General features: G+C 36.3%; 1 protein-coding gene across 5 annotated transcripts in view; it reads left to right on the forward strand.

Annotated features, from left to right (window-relative positions):
* The window catches only part of HECTD2 (HECT domain E3 ubiquitin protein ligase 2), an 89367-nt gene that overhangs the window by 29984 nt on the left and 34407 nt on the right, over positions 1–24976 (forward strand). For all 5 annotated transcript variants that reach the window (XR_004278598.1, XM_032312704.1, XM_032312703.1 and 2 more), the window contains exons 2-5: positions 6254–6383; positions 23034–23172; positions 23849–23951; positions 24428–24517. Coding sequence is in view for 4 of the 5 variants with exons in the window: in XM_032312703.1 (XP_032168594.1) it covers positions 6254–6383; positions 23034–23172; positions 23849–23951; positions 24428–24517 (462 nt within the window). In the remaining variant the exon portion in view is untranslated. The remainder of the gene's footprint in view (positions 1–6253; positions 6384–23033; positions 23173–23848; positions 23952–24427; positions 24518–24976) is intronic.

Genomic DNA, 24976 nt, shown 5'->3' on the forward strand with positions numbered 1-24976 from the left:
TTTTAGATGACTATTCCTCCAGTAGAAGGCTATTTCATCTGAAATAACACTGAAAAACCTGTTTCTTAGTGCAAAAACCTGTTTCTTGCTACAGCTTCTACATTAACATTCGCTGCTTCCCTTGCACTTTTAGGTTATGGAGATGGCTTCTTTCTTTAAACCTCATGATGCAACCTCTACTGGCTTCCTACATTTCTGTAGCTTCCTCACTTCTCCCAGCCTTTATAGAATTGCAGAGAGTTAGGGTCTCGCTCCGGATTAGGTTTTGGCTTAAGGAAATGTTGTGGCTGGTTTGATCCTCTATCCAGATCTCTAAAACTTTCTCTGTATCAGCAGTAAGGCTGTTTTGTTTTCTTATCATTTGTGTGTTCACTGGAATAGCACTTTTAATTTCCTTCAAGAACTTTTCCTTTGTATTCACAACTTGGCTCTCTGGTGCAAGAGGCCTAGTTTTCAGCTTATTTCATACATCAGTATATCTTCTTCCCTAAGCCGAATCACTTCTAATTTTTGATATAAAGTGAGAGGTGTAAGTCTTGATTTCACTTGAATACTTAGAAGCCATTTTAGGGTTTTTAGTTGGCCTAATTTCAATATTGTTGTGTCTCAGGGAATAGAGACTCCCATGGAGAAGGAGTGAGATGGGAGAGCAGTCGGTCCGTGAAGCAGTCAGAACACACACATTTATCAGTTAAGTTTGCCATTATTTATGGGTGTGGTTCGTGGTGTCCCAAAAACAATTATAGTTGTAACTTCAAAGATCATTGATTATAGATCACCATAGTTATAATGATGAAAAAGTTTGAAATACTTCATGAATTATCAAAATGTGACACAGAGACACATAGTAAGCAAATGCTTTGGAAAAGTAGTGTTGATAGACTTTTTGATCCAGGTTTTCCCAAACCTTCAGTTTGTAAAAATGCAGTATCTGCAAAATGCGATAAAGAATGATAAAAGGAGGTATGCCTCTCTTTCCCACAGATCTGTCCTTCTATTAGTTTTGCACAACAGTTACTACATAACAGTGACATAATCATAACCCTGTAAGTTAGGGGAAAATCCTTTATTTTGGCATGAGAAACATGCTTTTGCCTAGTCGTCACTCACAGATCATATTCTTATAAAACCCAGTCTAGAATTTTCAAGTTTTTACATATTCTTAAGTCATATACCCTCTGTTTATGGTGAGATGTCAAAGTTTGCCTGCTCTCCTGAACTTGGAAATAAAGCATTTTACATCATTTATTTTGTAGTCTATGGGAGGGTTCCGTGATTCCCATTATGCTTCACATTTAGAGCAGAAGTAGCTGTTAACATTTTGCCATTGTTTTGGCCCAGACTTCCATGAATCTTCGTTCCCTATTCCTGTTGTTGTCTTGGTTCAGACTTTGTTTCCTCTGATATAAAGGTCCTCCAAGGCCTGGTTTCACTTCTAGTTTTCCTCCCTCTAGCCTCTTCTCTACACTGTTGACGGAGTAATCTTCTAAACATCCTGATGTGATCAGGTCGCTCCCTGCTTAGAAGTCCTCAGTGATTTTTCCCCTTTCCTTCCACCCAGCACATCAGCTCTGCTCCATAGCTTGAGGGCTTCGTGATATGGCTCCTGCCTCTCTTTCCAGTCTCATCTAATCTGGGCCATTCTCCATTTCTGATTTTGGTTCAACGACACTGCTCCCTAAATCCTATATTGCTCAGTCTGAGGTAACAGTTAACTGTCTTTGACAGTTTCCAGTGGAAAAAAAAACCTGCCCTTGGTATGTCAAATTATTAAAGATATTTAAAGCTAAGTCAACATAACTTCATTCCTGGGAGGCCATTCATTGCTCTCATTTTATAATTTGTTATTTTTATTAATTACTGTGTATAAATGAAATATATATATATATATATACAAAATATATATATAAACGAAATATATAGGGATCAAATTTGACATTTGTTCCCACTAGTATTTAAGATGTTCTATAGCACAAAACAGCCAAGCAGCAAACTTGGCCTGAGTATTTAATAAAATTCTTATTTAACTATCCTAATATTTATAATAAGGAATGATTTACTTTTACATATATATAGTTTATTTTGATTTTATTTTCCTAAATCAACATACTAGTTCTGTGAATTTGAGTGTATTGCTACAATTTACCAAGATTTTGCATCTATTAGAGATTTGAATTGATAGCTGCAAAATGGACTTGTTGATCCAATCAGTTACTCGTTATTTTTTATTATTCAAAGATTCCACAAGTGAGCTAAACAGTGTTCTTTGGGACCTTCTTTTATTGAGAAGGAGTAGAGGAAGAAGTAGGAAAATAAACTATTGAGTCTTTCCTAGATTGCTAGGATATCATTTCCTTAGTATACACTCAGTTTTTCTCCTTATGTTGATTTCCTCTACTTACATGAGTTGTTCCTAAAGCTATCAAATTTCATTCAGCATATATTTGTAAAAGAGGAGAAGGTAATAGTCACAAAGGATTGTTGTAGAAACAAGCTGATATGTGTAACATACCTACTGTCACAGGATAAATTCTTAATAAGTGATAGCTACTATATTAGAGACTTTGATATATGGTGGTTTAAGGATACAGACTTCAGGGTCATTCAGAGTTTGAATTCCTACTTAACCATCTCTGTGAACTTGGGCTTGGTACTTCAGTTTCCTTATTCATAAAGTGGGGTGTAAATACATATCTCATAGGAATGGTATATGAAAGTACTTAATATAGCACCAAGCCTGTAGCAAAGTACGCAGTAAGTGGTTTGTTTTACTATGCCGCTGTCCTAGGAATAGCCATTTGTTGAGCCACTCATCACATTGTAGGTTTTGTACAAGACCCTAGATGATACGGTTTGATTCTGAAACCAGATTCGTATCCTACACATATAAGATGATTTTAGTTAGGCAATATATATAATAGGCTGGATCACGTAGACTAATCCTAGCAGAAATATTAACCAGTCTTCACTGAGTCTAAATCTAGTCAGTACACAAGCAAAATTTCTACTTGTGGCCCTATGAGAATGAATCGGTTGGCCACATTTATCTCTAGGAGAGTAGGAAATGTGGGAGTGTCAGTTCTTGGTAATCATGAATGTTTTTGCTACATAGTGTATGAGCTGATTCTGAAAAGGCAAATGGAAATCAGTGGATTAAGAAGGAGAAGAGGAAAAGGAAACTATTGTGAAAGCAAAGAAATTACATTTAGAGTAAAGGAGTGAATATTAAGGAAGAAAGTTGTATTTTTTTTAAGATTTTATTTATTTATTTGACAGAGAGATCACAAGTAGGCAGAGAGTCAGGCAGAGAGAGAAGGGGAAGCAGGCTCCCTGCTGAGCAGAGAGCCCTCATGACCTGAGCTGAAGGCAGCGGCTTAATCCACTGAGCCACCCAGGCGCCCCAAAAAGTTGTATTTTATTAAGCATCAGTAAGCTGGAAAGAGAGCTGAGAATAAACCCTGAGGTAGCTCTATAACTAAATATTGGCCTGGTAATATTTTATTTATAATTATAAAATACAGATAAATTACATATTACGGACCTTATGGTTATTATTTTGTGAAAAGTGTGTTAATGGGTAGATTCTGTGCTATAGGAAGATTGCACTGTTAGATGCACCTGTGGATTCCTAAGGGCTTAGTGTTATCTTTTTCTCCCCCATCACCTTTTTAACTCAAACTCATCACCTCACCCATCTCCCTTCTGCTAACCATCAGTTTGTTCCCTATAGTTAAAAGAGTATTTCTTGGTTTGCTTCTCTCTCCTTTTTCCCTTTGCTCATTTGTTTTGCTTCTAAAATTCCACATATGAGTGAAATCAAATGATGTTTGTCTTTCTCTGACTTATTTCACTTAGGATGATGCTCTTGAGCTCTATCCACATGGTTGAAAATGGCAAGATTTCACACTTTTTGTGGCTGAGTAATATTCCAATATTCCAATGTGTACTTATGCCACATCTTATTTATCCATTCACCAGTCAGTGGGCATTTGAGCTCTTTCCATAATTTGACTGTAGTAGATAATGCTGCTGTAAACATAAGGGTGTATGTATCCCTTTGAATTAGTATTTTTGTCTTCTTTGGGTAAATACCTATTAATGTGATTGATGGGACTAGTCTGAACTTTTTGAGGAGCCTCCATACTGTTTTCCAGAGCGGCTGTAGCAATTTCCATACCCACCAACAGTATAAGAGAGTTCCCCTTTCTCCACTTCCTCTCCAACACCTATTGTTTCTTGTGTTGTCGTTAGCCATTCTGACAGGTACAAGGGGATACCTCATTGTAGTTTTGCTTTGCATTTCGTTCATATGTGATGTTGAGTGTCTTTTCATATGTCCGCTGGCCATCTGTATGTCTTCTTTGGAAAAATGTCTGTTCATGTCTTCTGCCCATTTTTAATTGGATTGTTCATTTTTGGGTGTTGAGTTTTATAAGTTCTTTATAGATTGGGGTACTCACCCTTTATCAGATATGTCATTTGCAGATTTATTCTCCTATTCCATAGGTTACCTTTTAGTTTTGTTGATTGTTTCCTTTGCTGTGCAGAAGCTTTTAATGTTATTGAAGTCCCAGTAGTTTACTTTTGCTTCTGTTTCCCTTGCCTCCTGAGATGTGTTTATTAAGAAGTTGCTGCCGAGGCCAGAGGTTCCTGCCTGTGTTTTCAAGGATCTTTCATCCATTTTGAGTTTATTTTTGTGTGTGGTGTAAGAAAGTGGTCCAGTTTCATTCTTCTGCATGTGGCTGTCCAAATTTCCCAGCACCATTTGTTGAAGAGACTGTCTTTTTTCCTTTGGCTATTCTTTCCTGCTTTGTCGCAAGTTAGTTAACCATACAGTTGTGGGTTTATTTCTCGGTTCTTGATTCTGTTCCATTGATCACATTATGTGTCTGTTTTCATGCCAGCCCCATACTGTCTTGATCACTACAGGTTTGTAATATAACTTGAAGTCTGTAATTTTGATACCTCCAGGTTTGCTTTGCTTTTTCAAGATTGCTTTAGGTATTCAAGGTCTTTGGTATTTCCATACAAATTTTAGGATTGTTCTAGCTCTTTAGGAAAAAAAATGCTGTTAATATTTTGGTAGGGATTGCATTAAATATGTAGGTTGCTTTGGGTTGTATAGATATTTTAACAGCATTTGTTGTTCCAGTCCATGTGCATAGAATATCTTTCTATTTCTTTGTGTCATCTTCAATTTCTTTCATTGGTGTTTTATAATTTTCAAAGTACAGGCTTTCACCTCTTTGGTTAGGTTTATGCCTAGATAGCTTATTATTTTTGGTGCAATTCTATATGGAACTGATTCCTGAATTTCTCTTTCTGCTGCTTCGTTAGTGGTATATGGAAATGCAACAGATTGCTGTACATTGATTTTGTGTCCTGTGACTTTACTGAATCGTTTTTCAGTTATAGCAGTTTTTTGGTGGAGTCTTTCAGGTTTTTTATGTTTACTATCATGTCATGTCCAAAGAGTGAAAGTGTTACTTCTTTGCTGATTTGGATGCCTTTTATTTCTTTGTGTTGTCTGACTGCTGTGGCTAGGGCTTCCATTACTATGTTAAATAACAGTGGTGAGAGTGGACATTCCTGTCTTCTTCCTGACCATAGAGGAAAAACTCTCCATTTCTCCCCATTTAGGATGATATTAGCTGTGGGTTTTTCACCTATCACCTTTTATTATATTAGCATTATCTCTTTTAATCCTGGTACACCCAAAGTGTAGTCACGGTGCATAGAAAGAAATGAGCTCTAAAGGGTTTATCTTTTTACCTGAACTGCTAAAGTTGCATCAAAAGAAAAGAAAACCTTCAATGAATCAACATATGAAATTTCACATGCATGTTAACTATTGAAAATAATATTTGTGGAGCTCATAAAAATAGTGTTACCTAAACACAAATGTAAAAGAGCCATTAACATGAGTGGAGCATGTACAGTGTACGAGGGGCCATGCCAGTTACTTGATACCCATTATCTCAGAGAGATCTCATAGTAACCCCATAAGGAAGATACTATTTATATCCCTGTTTCCAAACTTTATCAATTTATAGGCATGATACAACTATTTTCATTTTATATTTAAAACAATTTGGTCCTAAAAAAGGTAAGTCAGTGTTATATATTTTATCTGTATATCATGTATCTATCATCAAATTAAAATCTCTGTTTAAGTGTTTATGATTTCTGCAATAAAATAGTTTAAATATAGCTAGTGGGAATTATACTGCAATGTTAACTTCTCTGTTTTTAGGGTTTGGACAGAGGATCCAAAGGCCAAATTTCCACTTTTAGCAGTTTTATTTCAACTGTTAACCAGAAGAAAGAAGCCGCTGAAAACAGAAGTTCACCTACACATCTTGTTTTCCCTAACATCAAGAATGGTAAAATAATAATGACTATTGAAAGTACACATAGTCTTTATATTTTGGCTGAAAAAGTATTATCAAACTATTAAAAAGTAGTTTTTTGGTAGATTAAATTAATTAACACAATATGAAAAAGAAATAAGCTGCATAAATATTTACACAAAGGAGCAAAATTGTTATTTTTAGGTGACTGTTACCTAGGGTAAGGTATGAATGACATACAAAGCTTGTGAATAATAGAATTTGATTAGGCAGCCAGATACCTTACAAATATATGAAAATTCAGTAGATTTCCTTTATTTGAAGAATAATCAATTAGAAGACTTGATGGAAAATAATGAAATACTTAGAAATAAACCTAAAAGAAAGTGAGTTAAACCTGTATGAAAAACTTTATCAAAAGACTAAAAGGTCATGGGATGGAAAAACATGAAGGTGTCAGGTATACCCAGTTTACTCTCTACATTTAATACATTTTTCAGCAGTTTTGTGGGGGGGGGCAGGTAGGATCTTAAGACAGTGATGGCCTATGTGATCTATAAGGATCAGTGTCCAAGAAGATGCAAGCAATGTAATGAGGAAGCCCATTCCTCTGTAGTACATACATTATAAAGCTATTATATTTGCAGTGCTGCCACAAAGACAGCCAAATAGATCAGTAAAAAATGTAGTATATAAGTGGTATTCAATTATTCAAAAATGGAATTAAGATGACTAGTTAACCTATTAAAAATAATAACGGGATTTTTTTTTAAACTACAGAAGTACTAGAAGAAAACACAAGAGGTTGTTTATATATATAAAAAAAATCTCTTGGCATGATAATGCCAAAATCCATGAAACAAAAAATTGACAAGTTTGAGTATATAAGAAAATTTAAAACTTCCATGGGAACTTTTTAAAATCCTAAAGTATAAACATCTACAAATGTCATAGTCTGTGAAAAACATATCCTTGATCATAAAGACTATTAATAAAACAATAAAATGAACATCCCAATGAAGAAAAGGCAAGGGATCTGAGCAGACTAATCAAAAGAGGAAATGTGAGCAATAACTACACATGTGAAAGGTTGCTCGATCTCACTTGTATTTAAAGAAGTACAAGCTACAATAAGAAGTTAACATTTTCCTCTGCAGTTGCAGAGAATGAAAGGATTTATATCTGTGATGTTGTCTAAGGAATGTGAAAATTGGCACTTTTATGAATGGGTGGCTTGGAGTACTACACCTCTATTAAGAAAAATGTGGTATGTGTATAAAGTGTCTAGAAGTGCCCACAATACACTGTAAAATGAAAAACACAAGTTACATATAATAGGTCGACGATGACTCCAGGTTTTTAAGAGTAGGGAAACATTTTATACTTCTTCAAGCATATAAAGAGGTATGGAAGGATGCCCACCAGTCAGTTTAATGGTTTCCTCAGGAAAGTAGAACTGGCTGTATATTATAAATATGCTTTATTTCTTTATACAACTCTGTATTGTTTTGTCACAGGAAATATCCATTACTTGCCTAATTTTAAGTTCTCCTGACCTGTAACAAAAAAAATCTGTGAAGGTTTAAATGTCCCTATACCCAAACAACACAAAATAAACCTAGAAATGTTTAAGGACATAGTTTTTGGTAAATTCCTTGTGTCCGTAGCTGTGTGTGGCATAAATTATTCTCACACAGATTTTCATTTGACACTTGATGCTCGTGCTAGACCCATATTCTGCACTTTTGCAGGTCAGTATTTACCTTATTTCATTTATCAACCTTTGCCTTTGATGACTTCTTTCTTCTCTTATTTATGCACTCACGGTGCACGCATGCTCACACACACACACACACACACACACACACACACACACACACATATTCTTTCACCTCAGGCTCACTCCAAGGAGCCACTAGTCAGTCCCCCAGCCCACAACAAAACAAAGCAAAGCTGTAATTACGGTACCATTAAAGAAAGAAAGAAAGTGAGCTTATTTGATGGGGAGAGGAGTTGAGAGAAATGATACATATTTTAGACTTGTTAACTGGATAACAACTATAAGTTATATTTGTGTATTATTTGTGTATACGTTACCTTATTTGAGCCTTGCAACAATCACATAAAATAGAATAGATACTAGAATTCCTGTTACATTCGTTTTCTATTTATATATAACAAATTACCACAAACCTAATGGTTTAAAAAGCAACACCCATTTATTAGCTGATGGCTCTTTAAGTCAGAGGTCCTGGTGAGTGTGACTGGGTTTTCTGCTCAGGGTCTCACAGGGTGTTGGCTGGGCTGGACTCTGTGGGAAGAATCCTCCTCCAAGCCTCTTCAGGTTGCAGGCAATCCCTGAGGACTAGCAGCCAGGGCTGCTCTCAGCTCCTAAACAGACCATTTACACAGTCTGCCACCTCCTCCCACAGACCTCGCTGAGTGCTGTAGCTTCCTGTTTGAAGGCCAGCAGCAGGAGCCCTCGTGTTGAATCCCTTTCATGTTTCCAGTCTCTCTGACTTTGTCTTTTGCAGCCAGTGGGAGAAAATTCTGTGCTTCTAAAGGTCTCATGTCGTTAGGTTTTGCCTACCTTGATAATCTCCCTATTTTAACCTCAACCAGTTATTTATATCTACACAGTCCCTTTTGTCATGTAATATAATGTAATCCTGACAGAACACCAGAAAGCTGAGACTCATGGGGGCCATCTTAGTTTCTATTTATCACACCATGTTATAAGTATGGAAACAGGCTGAGAGAGGGTAAATTAGTTGGCTGGGGTCACTGTTAAGTGTTAGAACCAAAATCCAGTCCACATTTTGTGACAACAAAACTCTTGTTCCTCTATCTGACAGATAGAGGAAATTCCTGATTGACTTGTTTCTCTTTCCTGATTAATCATATCACATTAATCATACAACTCTAATTACATCATCTTCATACTCCCTAATGCTTCCAAAATTAAATAAAAAATTTTTACCTTGACACTCAAGGACGTTTAAAATATGACAGCTTTTCAATGTTAGCTCCCACTTTTCTCCTACATATAACTACATTTTTGCTATTCTTTTGGATGCCTCATACCTTACCTCAGAGATTTTGCCAGCTTGTTCCCACTGCCTGGAATGCACTCTTCCCTCTTTTCTACCTGACACATCCTTATCTATCCTTCAAAGCTACTTCTTTATTAAACCTTTGCTGATTCTCTCCAACCAGATATAGTTCTTCCCTTCTTTGACTTTCCAATTAGGTTTTCTTTTGTTATTACCTTTTATCAAGTCACCCGGTCTTATGTATTATCATTTGAATATTATAATCTCAGACAATTTGTTCCGTGAAGGAATAAAACCTTTATAATCCCCTCAGGCTCTAGGCAGTTCCCTTGTCCGGCAGTGATTCTTAGAAGTATAGTTAACCAGTTAGTTGACTCTTGAATGACATAGGTTTGAACTGCATAGGTCCGCTTATATGCAGATTTTTTTCAGTAAATACTGTACAGTACAGTGAATGTATTTTCCTTGTGATTTTCTTAACATTTTATTTTTTCTAGCTTATTATTTTAAGACTTTGTTACATACAACATAAAAAATATGTGTTAACCAATAGTTTATGTCATCAGGAAGGCTTCTAGTCAATAGTAGGCTATTAGTAATTAAGTTTTGGGGGAGTCAAAAGTTATATATGGATTTTCAACTGCATGAGGGGTTGGTGCCCCTGACCCCCCACATTGTTAAAGGGTCAACTCTATTGCATAGAGTCAAACAAGAGACAACCCAGGACAGAGGAAATAGCTCTCAGAGTGAATGTGCCAAAGCAGTGACAGCAGCCACAACAGCAGCTCCATTCAATGCTTACTCTGCCACTCATGGTTCTGAATGTGGTACATATAGGAAGGGAATTCATCTAGTCCTTACAGCCACTGAAGGATGGAATCCTTCTCCTGTTTCAAAGGTAAGGAAACTTAAGCCACAGAGAGTTTTAAGTGGCTTGCCCAGAGTGAACTTACCTAGCTAATGATATGGCAGACATAGAAAAAGGAAGAGAGCCAAGGATAGTTTTGGATAATACCTTCATTAAAAGAAGAGTTGGTGAAAGAAAAGAAAGTGAGTCCTGAAGGAGGGAAATGAACAACATTGGGCTGTAACTTAGAAATCCAGGAAAAAGCAGGGCACCTGGGTGTCTCAGTCAGTTAAGCATCCAACTCTTGGTTTCCGCTCAGGTCATGATCTCATGGGTTGTGAGATCAAGCCCCACGTGGAGCCCTGCGTCAGGCTCCAGGTTCAGTGGGGAGTCTACTTGAGCTTCTCTCCCTCTGTCTATCCCCCAACGTGCACGCACGCATTCTCTCTTTTTCTCTAAAATAAATAAATCTTTAAAAAAAAAAACGGGGGGGAGAGAGAGAGACAAATCAAGGGAAAAGAAAATTTAAAGAAGATGATATAGTGTCATTGCTAAGTGAGAACAAGAAGAGTAAGCACTGAGACAACAAAGCAAAGGATTTGTTGTTAATGTGTTTATTGATGACTTTTAAGAGAATGCTTTCAGTAGGATGGTATGAGGAGAATTTAAACTGTAGAAGGTTAAGAGGCAGATTAATAGCAAGGCTATGGGGGCAATGTAGACTGCCCAGATTGAACTGAAGCTTAGCTTGTACTGAAAGAAAAGCAGGGTCTTGCAGAGCAGTGTGGTCAAGGAAAGGATCTCATAAAGAGAGAGACTAAAACTGCAGTAGGAAAATAGAATAATAAAATGAACTAGTAGAATAGAAAAGTGGTATGAGGATAGAACCAAAGAAAAATGCAAAGCGTAGGGGTTGGGATGTCAGCACCAGCAAGGTTACAAGAGCTCTCATTACTCACACTACAGAATTGAGGGAAGAGAGGAAGTAGGAAGAGGAAATGGAAGTAGAAAACTCAGTTCTTCTCGCTTTGAATTCACTAATCTCCTTGGAGGGTGTATCAGTTTCTTCCTGCTGCTGTAACATAGAACACAAACTTGATAGCTTTAAACAACAGAATTTTTTCTCTTATGGTTCTGGAGGCTAGAGATCTGAAATCCAGGCATTGGTAGAATTGGTTCCTTTTGAAGGTTCTCAGAATCTGTTCCATGCCTCTGTCCTAGCCTCTGGTAATTACCAGCAATCCTTGCTGTCCCTTGCCTTGTAGATGCGTCTCTCCAATCTTTGCCTCTTTCTTCACGTGGCATTTTCTCCTGTATTCTTTCTGTGTTTCCCTTTTTTTGTAAGGATACCAGTCATTGAATTAGGACCTACCCTAATCCAGCATGTCTTCGTCTTAATTTGTTTGCATCTACAAATTGCCAAATAAGGTCACATTCACAGGTCATAGGAGTTAGGACTTCAAAATATCTTCAAACATATCTATTTCACAGACACAGTTCAGCCCACAACAGTTTTAAGAATCTTAAGAACATTGAAATGACTCCTATGGAGAATGATAGTCAAAAAGAAAGTCATGAATAGCTCTAACTTTTTTTTTTTTAATTTTTTATTTTTTATAAACATATATTTTTATCCCCAGGGGTACAGGTCTGTGAATCACCAGGTTTACACACTTCACAGCACTCACCAAAGCACATACCCTCCCCAATGTCCATAATCCCACCCCCTTCTCCCAAACCCCCTCCCCCCAGCAACCCTCAGTTTGTTTTGTGAGATTAAGAGTCACTTATGGTTTGTCTCCCTCCCAATCCCATCTTGTTTCATTGATTCTTCTCCTACCCACTTAAGCCCCCATGTTGCATCACCACTTCCTCATATCAGGGAGACCATATGATAGTTGTCTTTCTCTGCTTGACTTATTTCGCTAAGCTCTAACTTTTTTTGTTTGGACTCTTTGTTCAGATTCAATAGCTTTTGCTTCCACACTGATTCCTTTATTCCATTTTGTCTATACTGAAATCCTGATGTCTGAACCAACTTCTTTGCTCACAACTTACCTGCCTCCTATTATGTAGATGTGTGACTCTGAATGAGTCCCCACCACTTGTCTGTTTCCCTCTCATCTGTGCCAGTCTTACGGAATCTAGACTCAGCCCCAACCTGAACTTGGAGTATTTGTATATACCACTCTAGAGGAATAGCCCTCTTAGCAGACTTCTTTTCCTTTATTGGAACTCCTAGTGCTGACTTCTCCTAGCTGTTCTGTCTGGATGTCGCCTGGATTCAGGTACGACTTGGAGTTCCTATCTCAGGGCTGCTGCATAAAGAATTCCTTTACTGAATGGGAAGTTAGACTAAGTCTTTCCAATGTAAGCATGTTTATAATTCTTTGATCTTTCGGGAAGCCTCTTTTACTTGCCAGTAAGATTGTTTCCTCAAAGATGCATCATTCTTGGCAGTTATTACAGTTTCCTCCCTCTTCTCTGGTAGCAGGACCTATGCTGGGTATTCTCTAACAGCTTGTCTTCCCATCTGATCTTCAAGTGGTATTAGAGAAGCTGCAAAAGCCCAGCGTGGGTTTACCTAACAGCTGAGGGATGCCTTTCCTCCCTGTAGATCACATGACTAGGTCTGCCTGTCGAGTTGGCTGTCCTTTTGGAGATCAGAGAAGTGTAGGAGTTTTACCTACTACAACAGCTGTTAGGGATGATACATCTTCAGAGAAACAATATAAATGGTAAGTAATGATGGAGGGGGGATTAGCACTATGTTCTCTCTTACTCTTTTGTATCTTCTTTCTAAAGTGATTATGCCCCCGTCAGACTTCTTTAAAACATCTTTAAACAGCCCAGAACAGCTTTAAAAGAGATGAAACAGTTTCTCCCCATCTCTTGTATAATGTCTTTGCACTCTTGGTAATTCAGAAAAGCGTAGACAGGAACTCTGAGGTTTATCTCGAGGGCACTGTTTCTCTTCCAGCTCAGTGCATTTCATGAGTTTACTCTAAAAGAGCCCTGATAGGACATCGTGAGCCCTGCAGTTTTCTGCCTAATTCTGGAGAAATACATCCCATGATCTTTGCCACTCTGAAATAGCTCATGGAAAAACAAAATGGTCTTTCGCTCAAATGGGTGATTGGATCAGTGTGTGGTGGTGTCCTATGATTTCTACACAGGTAAAGTACCACGGAGTTTACACAGTTCCTCCAAGAGCAACTTTAGAGGCAGACAGAGAAACAAGCTGTTAGAAGAAACCCAGCGCAGGACTTGCCATCTGGGGAGAGAAAAAGACTTGAAATAGCTGCTTTAAGAATCTTACCCTAAAAAAAAAAAAAAAAAAAAAAAAGAATCTTACCCTAGAAGAATTATCTCCAAAGCCTCAAATGACCCCATCTCCAGGTTTCTGTGGAGAATAAACTGATTTTAGACTAAATCTCCAAAATCCTTCTGAGTCAGAGTGAGTACCTTAGACTTGACTTTCCTAACTGTGCCAGCAGGAGAAGAATATCTACTGAGAACTTAGAGTACCCTGCTGCATTTATCTGTTCACTTATCTGTCTCTTTACTAGTCTGGAGTAGATTCTTAAGCTTCTGTTTTAAAGAGGGCAAGTGCTCTTCTTTTTATATTTTTATATTGAAGTTAATTTTTTGAATAGGTAACATTTGTGTGTCTCAAAGAATCAAAACTATAAATAGTATGTTTCAGATGTCTCATTTTTATTTCTTCCCTGCTGTCTTACTATATTCTTTCTTGTGTTTCTTTATCCAGAGGAAAGCAAAAATAAATGTACATACATTCTCATTTCCTGTCTCTTCTTAAAGAAAAGGTAACTGCATATACATTGCCCTGCACCTTGTTTTTAGTATACCCTGGATATTTTTCTATATCAGTACATAAAGAGCTCCCTTATTCTTTTTTATAATTATACGTCACTCATAGGATATATTATAAATTATTTAATAAAGATCCTATTAAAAGAAATGAATTGTGTCCATTCTTTTACTAAACAATGCCACAGTGAATGAATCTGTACGTATGTCTTTTTGTGTTTTCTGAGATATTCCTGGAAGTAGGATTGTTGGGTCTGAGAGTAAATGCATCTACATTCTCCTTGAATTTTTAATCCATTTGTGTATCTCCAGGATCCAGCCTCTATGGTAGGTACATAGAGTCTTTACTCAGAAAGTAGTTTGCTGAATGAGGAAATGTATGGGAGACAGTTTTTCTGGATTTCTGGTCAGTTTTCTCTCCTGGAATGTCAAACCTGTCTCTGTAATAAATTCTCCAGTATAAGGCATCTGTTCCACTAGAGGTAACCTTCTGGAAAAAGGACTTTTGAATATTTTTATAACTAGACCCATGAAAGAACATTTCACCTATGTTTTTGTTTCAGTTTTACAAACATAAACATGACTGAACTTAGTGAAAAGTACATCTCCCAAAACTAATGAATCTATTACAATATATTTAGCTCTGGTGGCTAAAGTCCTGTGAGTCAGATTTTTTCCCCCTCTTTCTTCCTTTTTCTCTCCCACCTTCTATTTTATTTTTTGCCAAATGTTCAGAAAAGTCGCCCTATAGACAATGATGTAAACACCACCTGTTATGACTAATCCACTCTGGTCTTCTTGTTTCAGTTGCTGCCACTACCGACGTAGTGAGGCATCCTTCAGTTTGTAGCTCATTTATTTCCTGCCTGGCACCCACACACTCTAAATTATGATATTAAATAAGAACTGAACATTTGAGTTAATTACCACCAGCAAGTGTCATTGTGACCTTAGACATTACACTTAGCCCTCATGAGCCTTCATTTGCTCATTTATAGAATGAGGAATTGGGGCATTATGTGTTGTGTAACATATCCTCTACACCAAAGTTTTATGATTTAAAGTGTTTATTTTCAAACCTATTGATTTTGTTTGATCCTTGTTGAGTTTTGTTTTGACATTTCATAATTTCCCAGGTCCTACTTCCATGTAAATTTAGGATTCAGTTTTGCTACTTGTTTTTATACGTAGTAGAAGGTTTGGCATTATTCGATAGTGGAAAAAACATGGGTGTTGTAACTTATCCGGATGGGTTTGAATCCTGGCTCCATAACTTACGATCCTGGAAAATTTATTTAACCTCTCTGTGCTCGTTTTTTCCATCTGTAAAATAGCATAATAAAGAAGCTGCCTCATGGGGTTGTAAGGATAAATGAAAAAAAAGCATTTAAAAACATTCAGTTCCATGCCTTATGAAATTCAGTAAATGTGAGTGATAATACTATAGGCAGCTAAGTTGTAGGGAAGGGATTGTGATGAGCAGGAGTTTCTATTACTCTTATTTCATGGGTAACTGCACAAATTTTTAAAAATTTGACACCACATATATGGAATGTAATCAATAGTAATATATGGTTTTAGTAATAATAAATGGAAAGCAGAAGAAGTTGGTGCTAAAATTAAGAAAAAGAACATTATAAGCTCCTATGAACCCACCCAGTTGCATTGCCCTTTCTGTCCAGAGGTAACTCCTATTCCTTTGATTTTTAAAAAATAATAATTTTGTTATCTGTATACGTTCCTATAAACAATATACCGCTTAAATTATATGTGTAATTATATACACACACATACTGCCTGGTTTTGAAAAACAGAATGGCAAGCACAAACCTTGGATGTGTAAGGGACAGTGCCACAATTAGGTGAAAAGATGGTCTGAACAGAGTCTCTGAATCAGATCTGCCTTCAGCTTTCGCAGGAATGTGAGTTCTTTCTGGGGAAGTCAGTGAGCCAAGGTCATGAGTGAGTCCTGGGAAACAAAGGACAACTATTGGCATATCTGACAGAGCTGTGATTTGTTGGACTATGTATGCTTTAGATGTCTGGCAGAAATATGACTCTGCAGCTGTCAGGAGTAGCCCAGGTTAAAGCAGTGAGGTGAACTAAGCACCCTCAGCTGATTCAGATAGCACAGCAAGAAATGGAGAGATTCATCACCCCACCGGCTAGACAAGCTGAAGTATGGAGAACAGTCTGGGCTGGGCTCACCTGTTCCTTCTAACTTCAGTTAAAAAAGAAGAGTAGAAAGGTAGTCAGGATCTTGGTGATGGCAGGCATCAAAATTACTCACTCTTAGGCCATTCTGTTCTAGTGTGTGCAGAGTATTGCCCTCACCTTCCTGTTCTTTGTATAAGGTATCTGTCTCTCTGGAAGCTTGTAGAACCATCTCTTTGACTCAGACTTCTGAAATTGTACAGAGCGGTGCTTGGTGTGGGTCTAGTTTCAGCCCTTTTGCTACATGTTTCATAGGCCCTTTTCATCTAGGAATTCATGTCCTTGAATTTCAAGGAATTTCCTAGAAACTTTTTATTGATGGTTTCCTCCCATCTGTTTCTTTTATCCTTTCTTTCTGAATCTCCTATTATTCAAAAGCCAGACCTTCTGAATGTCTAGTTTTCTTTTTTTTTAATTAATTAATTTATTTATTTTCTGGATCTCCTATTATTCAAAAGCCAGACCTTCTGAATGTCTAGTTTTCTTTTTTTTTTTTTAATTAATTAATTTATTTGACAGAGATCACAAGTAGGCAGACAGGCAGGCAGAGAGGGAAGGGGGAAGGAGGCTCCCCGCTGAGCAGAGAGCCTGATGCGGGGCTCGATCCCAGGACCCTGAGATCATGACCTGAGCTGAAGACAGAGGCTTTAACCCACTGAGCCACCCAAGCACCCCTGAATGTCTAGTTTTCTTATTTTTTTTTTTTCACTTTTGCTTTCCCTTTCTTTGTTCTTTTGCTATATATTTTTGGGCATTTCCTCAAAACCCTTCTACTAAGTATTTTGTTTCTGCTAGTATGGTTTTAATGAACAAGAATTCCTTTTTCCCCTCTCTGAATATCTCTTTATTGATAGAACCTTCTTATTTCCTGGCTGTACTATCTTTTATCCCTCTAACTAAATTAGTGATGGGTTTTATTTTTATTTATTTATGCATGTATTTTAGTCTTAAGGGTTTTGGGAGTATTGTTGTTGTTGTTTTATGCTTATCATGCCGTAAATTCATAGGAAATGGGTTCCAGCAGCCCAGACTCCTTTCCACTGGTTCTTACAAAATGTGCTTTGCTGAGTGGGACAGGCTGGCACTTCAGTTGGACCCAAGTACCTTTCTTTTGGCGTCCTTCTCTCTCTGATCATTTTCCTTCATGAGCTTCAAGAAGCTATCTCAGCTCTTTGAGTGCTTAATATGCTCAATATATACATTAATTCTCTTGGCAAGAATCTTGCCTTTAACTTGGTTCTTTACAACAATGCCAACAGCAAGCTGGGTAACACTATAGACTCTCCCAGTTTTGCCATCATAACATCTGTGGGGCATTCCTTTTTGAACAGTGCCCATTTCCTTGATGGTAACAATACCATCTTTTTTGTAGTTTGGCATTTATGTGGCCAAAGGAACACCTGCCTGTTTTCTAAAAGGCCTAGAGAACATACAGTGGGTGCCTTTCCCCTTCCCCTATGAGTTGATGATTTTGGCAAATTACTGGAAGATGGTATTTTCCGTGAAATGCTAGTGATAGGTTTTTACATTTTTTCCCCCTTCCCTGCATGATTTCTGACTCTTCCAGGCTGCTCTTGTTTATTTGCTTTGGTTTCTACAAAATTGGAATCCCTTGAAGTCTTGTTCATTCATACGCTGGTGATTAATGCTGGCTTGAGGCTTGGACTTTAAATAGGTTCTAACTGGAACACCTGCTCCTGGCCTTTTCATGGACTGCTTGGCTTCCTCAGAGCATGATGACTGGATTCCAAGGCCGAGCACCCCAAAAAGAGACACCCAAGCAAAAGTTGTATTGACTTTTGTGACCTAGTCCTATAACATCACTCTGTCACAATTTTTCATTAGTGGGGATCCACTAGGGCTGGCCCGTATTCCAAAGGAGAATAATTAGACTCCATCTTTTCATGGAGGAATATAAAAGAATTTATGGACTTATTTTAAAACAACCGCATCATGTGAATGTAAAATTCTGAAAGAGAATCCAGATCTTTTGACTCTTATTTTAGAACTTTCTCTTCTATCCTGTCGTAGGACAGGAAGTCATAACTAAAATCAGGTGTTTCGATGACATGTGCATGGTGAGCTTCCATGCTGCTTCAATTTCTTGATTAGACCTCCCCATATAGTTCACTCTTGGAATTTTTTTTTTAACTTTTTGTTTGGTTTTTAAATCCTATCCATTTTGTTCTTAAATAGTTGTAGAGATGGAAGTTAGAAATTATTAAACTAGTGATTTTCAAGCCTATTTTTATTTTTTATTTTCATAGCAAAATACTTTTTTGAATAGTAAATTTTTTCTTAGAGTGTCATTATATTAAGCAGAGAAAACTGAGCTGCTCTGAGTAAACCCGTCCACCAGCACCAGTCCCATGAGGCGGCCCTTGAAATTCTTTGGAACTTTGGGAACAACTGACTAAGGTTACGTCTTTTCTTATTTTATAATGTCAAAATTGAGGTTTAAGGAGTTTCAGTGATATGTCTAAAGTTATGAATGTTAGTAACTGAGCCAACAACAGGAACCAACAATAAGACCAAGCCCCCTATTTCCAAGGCTGGTGCTTTTTGTTGTTGTTGTTGTTCCTATCTGTTATTTACTTAATTACAAATTACTCATGATGAAGCTTAGAGTAGAGCATTTGGCAACAGTGTATCGCCAGCAGCAAACCTTTTAAAACATTAATTCCTTTCCAGCAGTAGAGGGACAAGGAATAGGCCCAGGGTCCTCCCACTGAACATCCAACCTCCATAGAGATTCCTGTTTACCTTTGATGCTGTCACTGCCATCTGTGCTAGATGGCCAGGAACAACCTTCAGTGTCCTAATCATGTGGCCTGTTTAAAATGTCAGTCTTAATTTTGGTGGCTACTGTTGTGGAAAACCACATATTACTAGTTTCCAACCAGAGTCAGCTTATGATAGCTTCTTGAAAACAATGAGTAAGCTGGCAAATTTGGCTGATAATCTCACACCATTCTACATAGTTGTATTATGATCTTCACAGTTTTTTTCAATGTACTTCCAGCCCCCACCAGAACCCTTATTCTTCTTGCACTAGTTTCAAGTGCAAGTTTTACTTAATGTTTCTAAGCAACCAACTAAAATTGGCAGCACTATATTAAAAGCAATGGAAAATGATTACTGCTCATCATTTTAGCGCAGTGTTCCCAAGTATTGGCTGAATGAAATCAAAATGACAGGTTTTCACTGATAAATATATTTTGGCTTTTTTCAGTATATTTACGGTATTCTATATTGCAGAAAAACCTGCATGTGATAGAACAAAGAATTGACTATTTATAATATCCCCCATTTGAGATTTAATTAATCTCTCATCACCACATTTATTGATTTTCTCTTTTGAATTAGATTTTAATAACCATCTGTGAGAACAGACTGAAAGTCTGTCTCTGGAAACAATGCCTTGATATTTAGGGACATGAGAGCAGCTGTGAGCTGTTGTTCTTCCTTTCTTAATAGCTGAATGTCACATCCTGTAGTTTGGCTTTCATTCACTAATGTAAGCAAAGGATCTGCCTTTCTTTCTGACTCAAATTCCATTTACATAGTATGTTAACATTCTGTGTTACTTTTCAGTCCCAAGTTACCTTGTGATCTAAAAATAAATCCTTTCTGGGCCTCTGGTTCTAATCTCACCCTATAATCCCCTTGGCCTTAGCATTACTATTTCTCTTACATAAGATCTTCCCACTCTCAGGCTTTGCCAAAATCCAGTTCTCCTACTAACTAAAATTCACTCTTCTTCCACCTCAGCATGGTATTAATAAAAAATGAGTGGGTATAAAAATGTGTCTATATGCTCTGTGAGTGAATAAGTTAATTTATATTTGAATGAGTCTGTGTGTATCTAATAGTGGGTGTTTATAGCCAGGTTGGGAAAGGTGTGTGGGAAGGGATAGGAAAGGGTAAGCCTGGTGAAGAGGAAGAGACTGTAGAGGAGCCTCAAGACAATAGTAACAGGACTACTGTTGGAGAGAGGAGACTATCATCTGTTTCTTTGCTGCTGAGATGCCCATTTCTTTAAAGATTTCCAAACATAATAAGAAACCATATGTAGAGACATCTAATTTTACTTGCTAACGAATGGAACCTCTGTCCAATAGGTAACTAAAGTAAAAATGACTAGAAATGGGATATTTCCATCTTTAATTAAAGGGTGTAAAAATCCGTTATAGCAGTGAATTAAAGAAATTTAATGTTTTATACTTTCAGCACCATTGTTCTCTCCTAATACTAAACAGTGTTTCTCAGTGTGACCCTCAGACTGGCAACATCAACATCATCTGGTAACATGTTAGATATACAGATTGTTGGTCCCACCACAGACCTACTGAATCACAAACTTTGGGGATAGGCCTAGTAATCTGTGTTTTAACAAGCTCTACAGGTGCTTCTGATATACAGTAAAGTTCAAAAATCATTGCTGTTAATTATAAGAAATTGGCATCTCTGTAGGATCTTCTAATATGAAAGATAATTTACTGTAAAATATACCCTAACACTAATGAAATTTATATTAGTTTATTGAAGTTAGTGATAGATCCAAGGATAGATATTTGATGGGGAGAGTGGATAAGGAAGGAAAGACCTTACAGCTATGTTCCTACTTTGATGATTGATATAGTTATGTTTGCTTAATTGAAAATGTATCCTGATTACATAAGAGTAGAATTAAATTCTATGTATGTACATTTGACATTGTAGAATTTAGAATATATAAAATATTCACCTATTCTATTGGTTTGGAAGTATTAATAATTGAGAAAATACAATGGCCAAATAAAATGCCTAGTGGATAGGCTCAACAGCAGAATGAGGAGACAGAAATAAATGAGCTGAAATATGGAGCACCTGGGTGGCTCAGTTGTTACGCGGCTGCCTTCAGCTCTGTTCATGATCCCAGGGTCCTGGGAGGGAGCCCCACATTGGGCTCCCTGCTCAGCAGGAACCCTGCTACTCCCTCTCCCACTCCCCCTGCTTGTGTTCCCTCTCTCGATGTGTCTCTCTCTGTCAAATAAATTAATAAAATCTTCGAATTTTTTTTTTTAATGAGCTGGAATGTAGTACAATAGAAATTACACAGTTTGAGCAATAGACAGAAAATAGACTCAAAAGAAAACTTGAATTATCTCAGAGACCCGTGGGACTGTAACAAAAGAGGTTACCTTGTCATTGTGTCTTGGAAAGACAGGAGAAAGAGGGTAGGCTGAAAAAATACTCAGAAATGACTGAAAGCTTCCTGTATTTAGCAAGAGACATAAACCTACAGGTTCAAGAAACTGAGCAAACCACATACAGGATAAACCCAGAGAAATATATGTCAAGACATATGATAATTAAACCTCTGAAAACCAGCCAGAGAAATACAATACCTTACCTTATAGAATAAGATCATCATAAACCGAGAACAGTGAAGAGATACAAAAGGTACAACTTCTATACTTCACTCCAACTGATAAAATGATAACACCAGTAGACTATGATAAGTTATGTGTATATAATATATTTAGAGCAACTTTTCAGAAACACCACAGATGAATCAAAATGGAATTCTAAAAATGTTCAAGTAACTCACAAGAAGATAGGAAAAATTAAAAAATAGAAAACAAAAAATAAAATGACAATCTTAAGCCCTAATGGATCAATAATTACATTAAATGTAAATGGTCTGAAATATATCAATTAAAAAAGATTGGCAGGGTAGATTAAAAATATGACCTAACTATATACTATCTACAAGAAACTCAAATGTAACAGTATAGGTAGATTGAAAGTAAAACAATGGGAAAAGATATATAGTAGTGGCTATTATTAATATCAGATAAAGTAGACTTAAAGAAATTACTGGAGAGAGAAACAGGGACATTATATAGTGAAAAAATTGGAGTTGCAAGGGAATAATTAGAAATATTTTTTTAAATTTTAGAAATAAAACAGAAGGAGCACAAAAGCAAACGTACATACTGAATAATGACTCAAAAGAACTAGAAGATGAAAAGAAGGAAATGTTTAACATTTTAAAAGAAATGAAAAAAGAGCTAAAAAATTGAGAGAAATTGAAATTGAAATAGTCAGGGTCTAACATCTGGGTAACTGGAACAAGGAAGGACTTGGTAAGAGTCTATTCCTCAACTGGTTAATGGTTTCAGAGGTCTTTATCTTATACTAACTCATTAAGCCATACATTCCTTTTATAAGATTTTTCTGTATTTGTTTTGTTTTATAGTTAAAAGATTATGAAATGCAACAAAAAGGCAAACAGTGAACTGGCAAATATTTGCAAAAAAGGAAAAAATAGAAAAATTTCATGAAAATTGATTTTTAAAAACTAAAACTATAATAAATTACAGAGGATGTAAATAAACGGTTTGCATATATTCAGAAAGGTAATAAACACTAAAAACTTTGAGTCTCTCTGAAATACTTCCTGGAAGACAACTATCAGGAAAGAAAGAAAAGAAAGAAACTTTATATTACATCTGTGGATAACATAATTTAAGATACAGCCCAATATATGTTGTGGGTGAAGTTGGGGTTAGAAGGGGCTGGTGGCAATAGAGCCTTCAGTACGTACCATTTACTGTGGTAGGTTTTCTGTTGTATGATCTCAAGGTGAATGCAATGCAAAATAACTCCCTTGTTTTCTCTTCATGTTGAGTAAGCCTGACATTTTAAAATTTTTACTATTAATTATATTGAATGCTTTTTTATACTTCACAGTGAGAGACCTACCACCGATTTGCCTTGATGTTAGACAAAAACAGCGTGTTTCTATAGATGCATTACCATCTGAAATGAAGGCCCCAGTTCTTCCAGAATCTGTCCTTCCTAACCAGCCCAAAACTATGAAAGACTTCCAGTAAGTTTCGTTATGGGAAGACATACAGTTATCTGCATGCCAGTACTCTATAATATTTTTGTGTGAGAAATTGATTGAACTTGTGGCTCTTTATAAGGCATTGGTCAAGAGTGAAGACCTAAGACTAGATGTCTCAAGTTCAAGGTGAAAACAAATGTATAAATAACAGGTAAGGGGTGGATAATGTTGCAGCAAAAGAAACACTAAGTAAGAGAATATGAATTAAAACAGACAAAAGGAGATAAAGATGGTGATAAAATAATAAAATGTTTCCTTTTTTAAAAATATGATTTCCTCTACTATGTGACACATAAATCATTAAAGATATGTTACTACTGAAAATGAATACTTGAAGGACTAAGTGTTAATGAGAAAGTAGAGACAGAGAATGTAAAAATCTCTCAAATTTGGCTAGTAAGGGAAAGAAAGTGTTAATTGTAAGGAGCATGTCAAGAATGACTTTTTTAAAAAGCAGGCAAATGGAAAGCTGAATTAATATTGTGATCCATTTAAGAATTATAGGTTCATAAACTATATTTATATTAACCGGAACATATTGTATTCAGCTTCAGTATTTCAAATTACATGTTTGGTGACATTTATTTTTAAAGAAGTAATGCTATTTTATCTGAATAATATTTCTACTTGCTACAATTAACATTTGTTTTCATTTTAGGGAAGATATAGAAAAAGTTAAGTCATCAGGAGATTGGAAAGCAGTACATGATTTTTATCTAGCAACATTTGATTCTTTCCCAGAACTAAATGCTGCATTTAAGGTAATAACACATAAAACACATTTTTCACTATTAGTTTTAAATTTTCCTAAAAGAATACAATAACTTAGCTCTTTTTCTACATGTTATTGACTTAAGCAGCTGTTTAAACATGTATATATTAATTTCAGAAAGTATACATATCACAAATAAGTGTTACTTAAGTAACAAAGTGTTTGCATTTGAAGATTATTTGCATTTGTACTGATGATGATATTTGACTCCTTTCTTTCAGTTTTAAAAACAAAGTGATTATTCTGGCTAGTTGAACATGATAATAAAAATAAATAAATACAAAAAACAAAGTGATTAAAATAATTCTTATACATTCATTTTTATTTCTACCAACTTTGCCCGAAAGTTCTTTTTCATCACCCTACTAAAAATATTAGAAATTATGAAAGAATAGTTATGGTTCAAAATTACTAAGAACAGTCTTTTAATGTTATATACATTTAAATCATTAACTGAATTTGCAGAAAGATGCCACCGCCTCCTTTAATACCATTGAAGATTCTGGGATTAATGCTAAATTTGTGAATGCTGTATATGATGCCTTACTTAATACTGTAAGTATTAATAATGAACAGATGGAAACAGTATGATTCTTTGTTTCTTTTGTATTTCAAAAGCAGCCACACAAATATTGTAATAATCAGCTTATAATTACATAATTGTATAGTAAATTTAATTGGAATTCTCAGAAAGTTAGATATTTTTTATTTTTTTAATTAAATGAGAATTAAGCATAAAATACTTTTTTGTCCAGTCCTTTAGGATGGCTCACTGAAATAAAATCATGCTTCACTTAGGCAGCAAAGGGAGAGAAATTATTTGATTGTTTTGGCATTGTGCTGAATCTATAGTGGTTCTCAAATTTTTACTATGTATCAGAATCACAGGAAGGGCTTCTTAGAATACAGAGTTTCAGATTCAGTAGGTCTGGGGTAGAGCCCAAGCATTTGTGTTTCTAACAAGTGTCCAGGGACCACATTTTGAGAACCACTAGTGCTATAGATGAATTTGTG

This window comes from Mustela erminea, chromosome 14, assembly GCF_009829155.1.
Source record: "Mustela erminea isolate mMusErm1 chromosome 14, mMusErm1.Pri, whole genome shotgun sequence".
In the NCBI taxonomy this organism is placed as follows: Eukaryota; Metazoa; Chordata; class Mammalia; order Carnivora; family Mustelidae; genus Mustela; species Mustela erminea.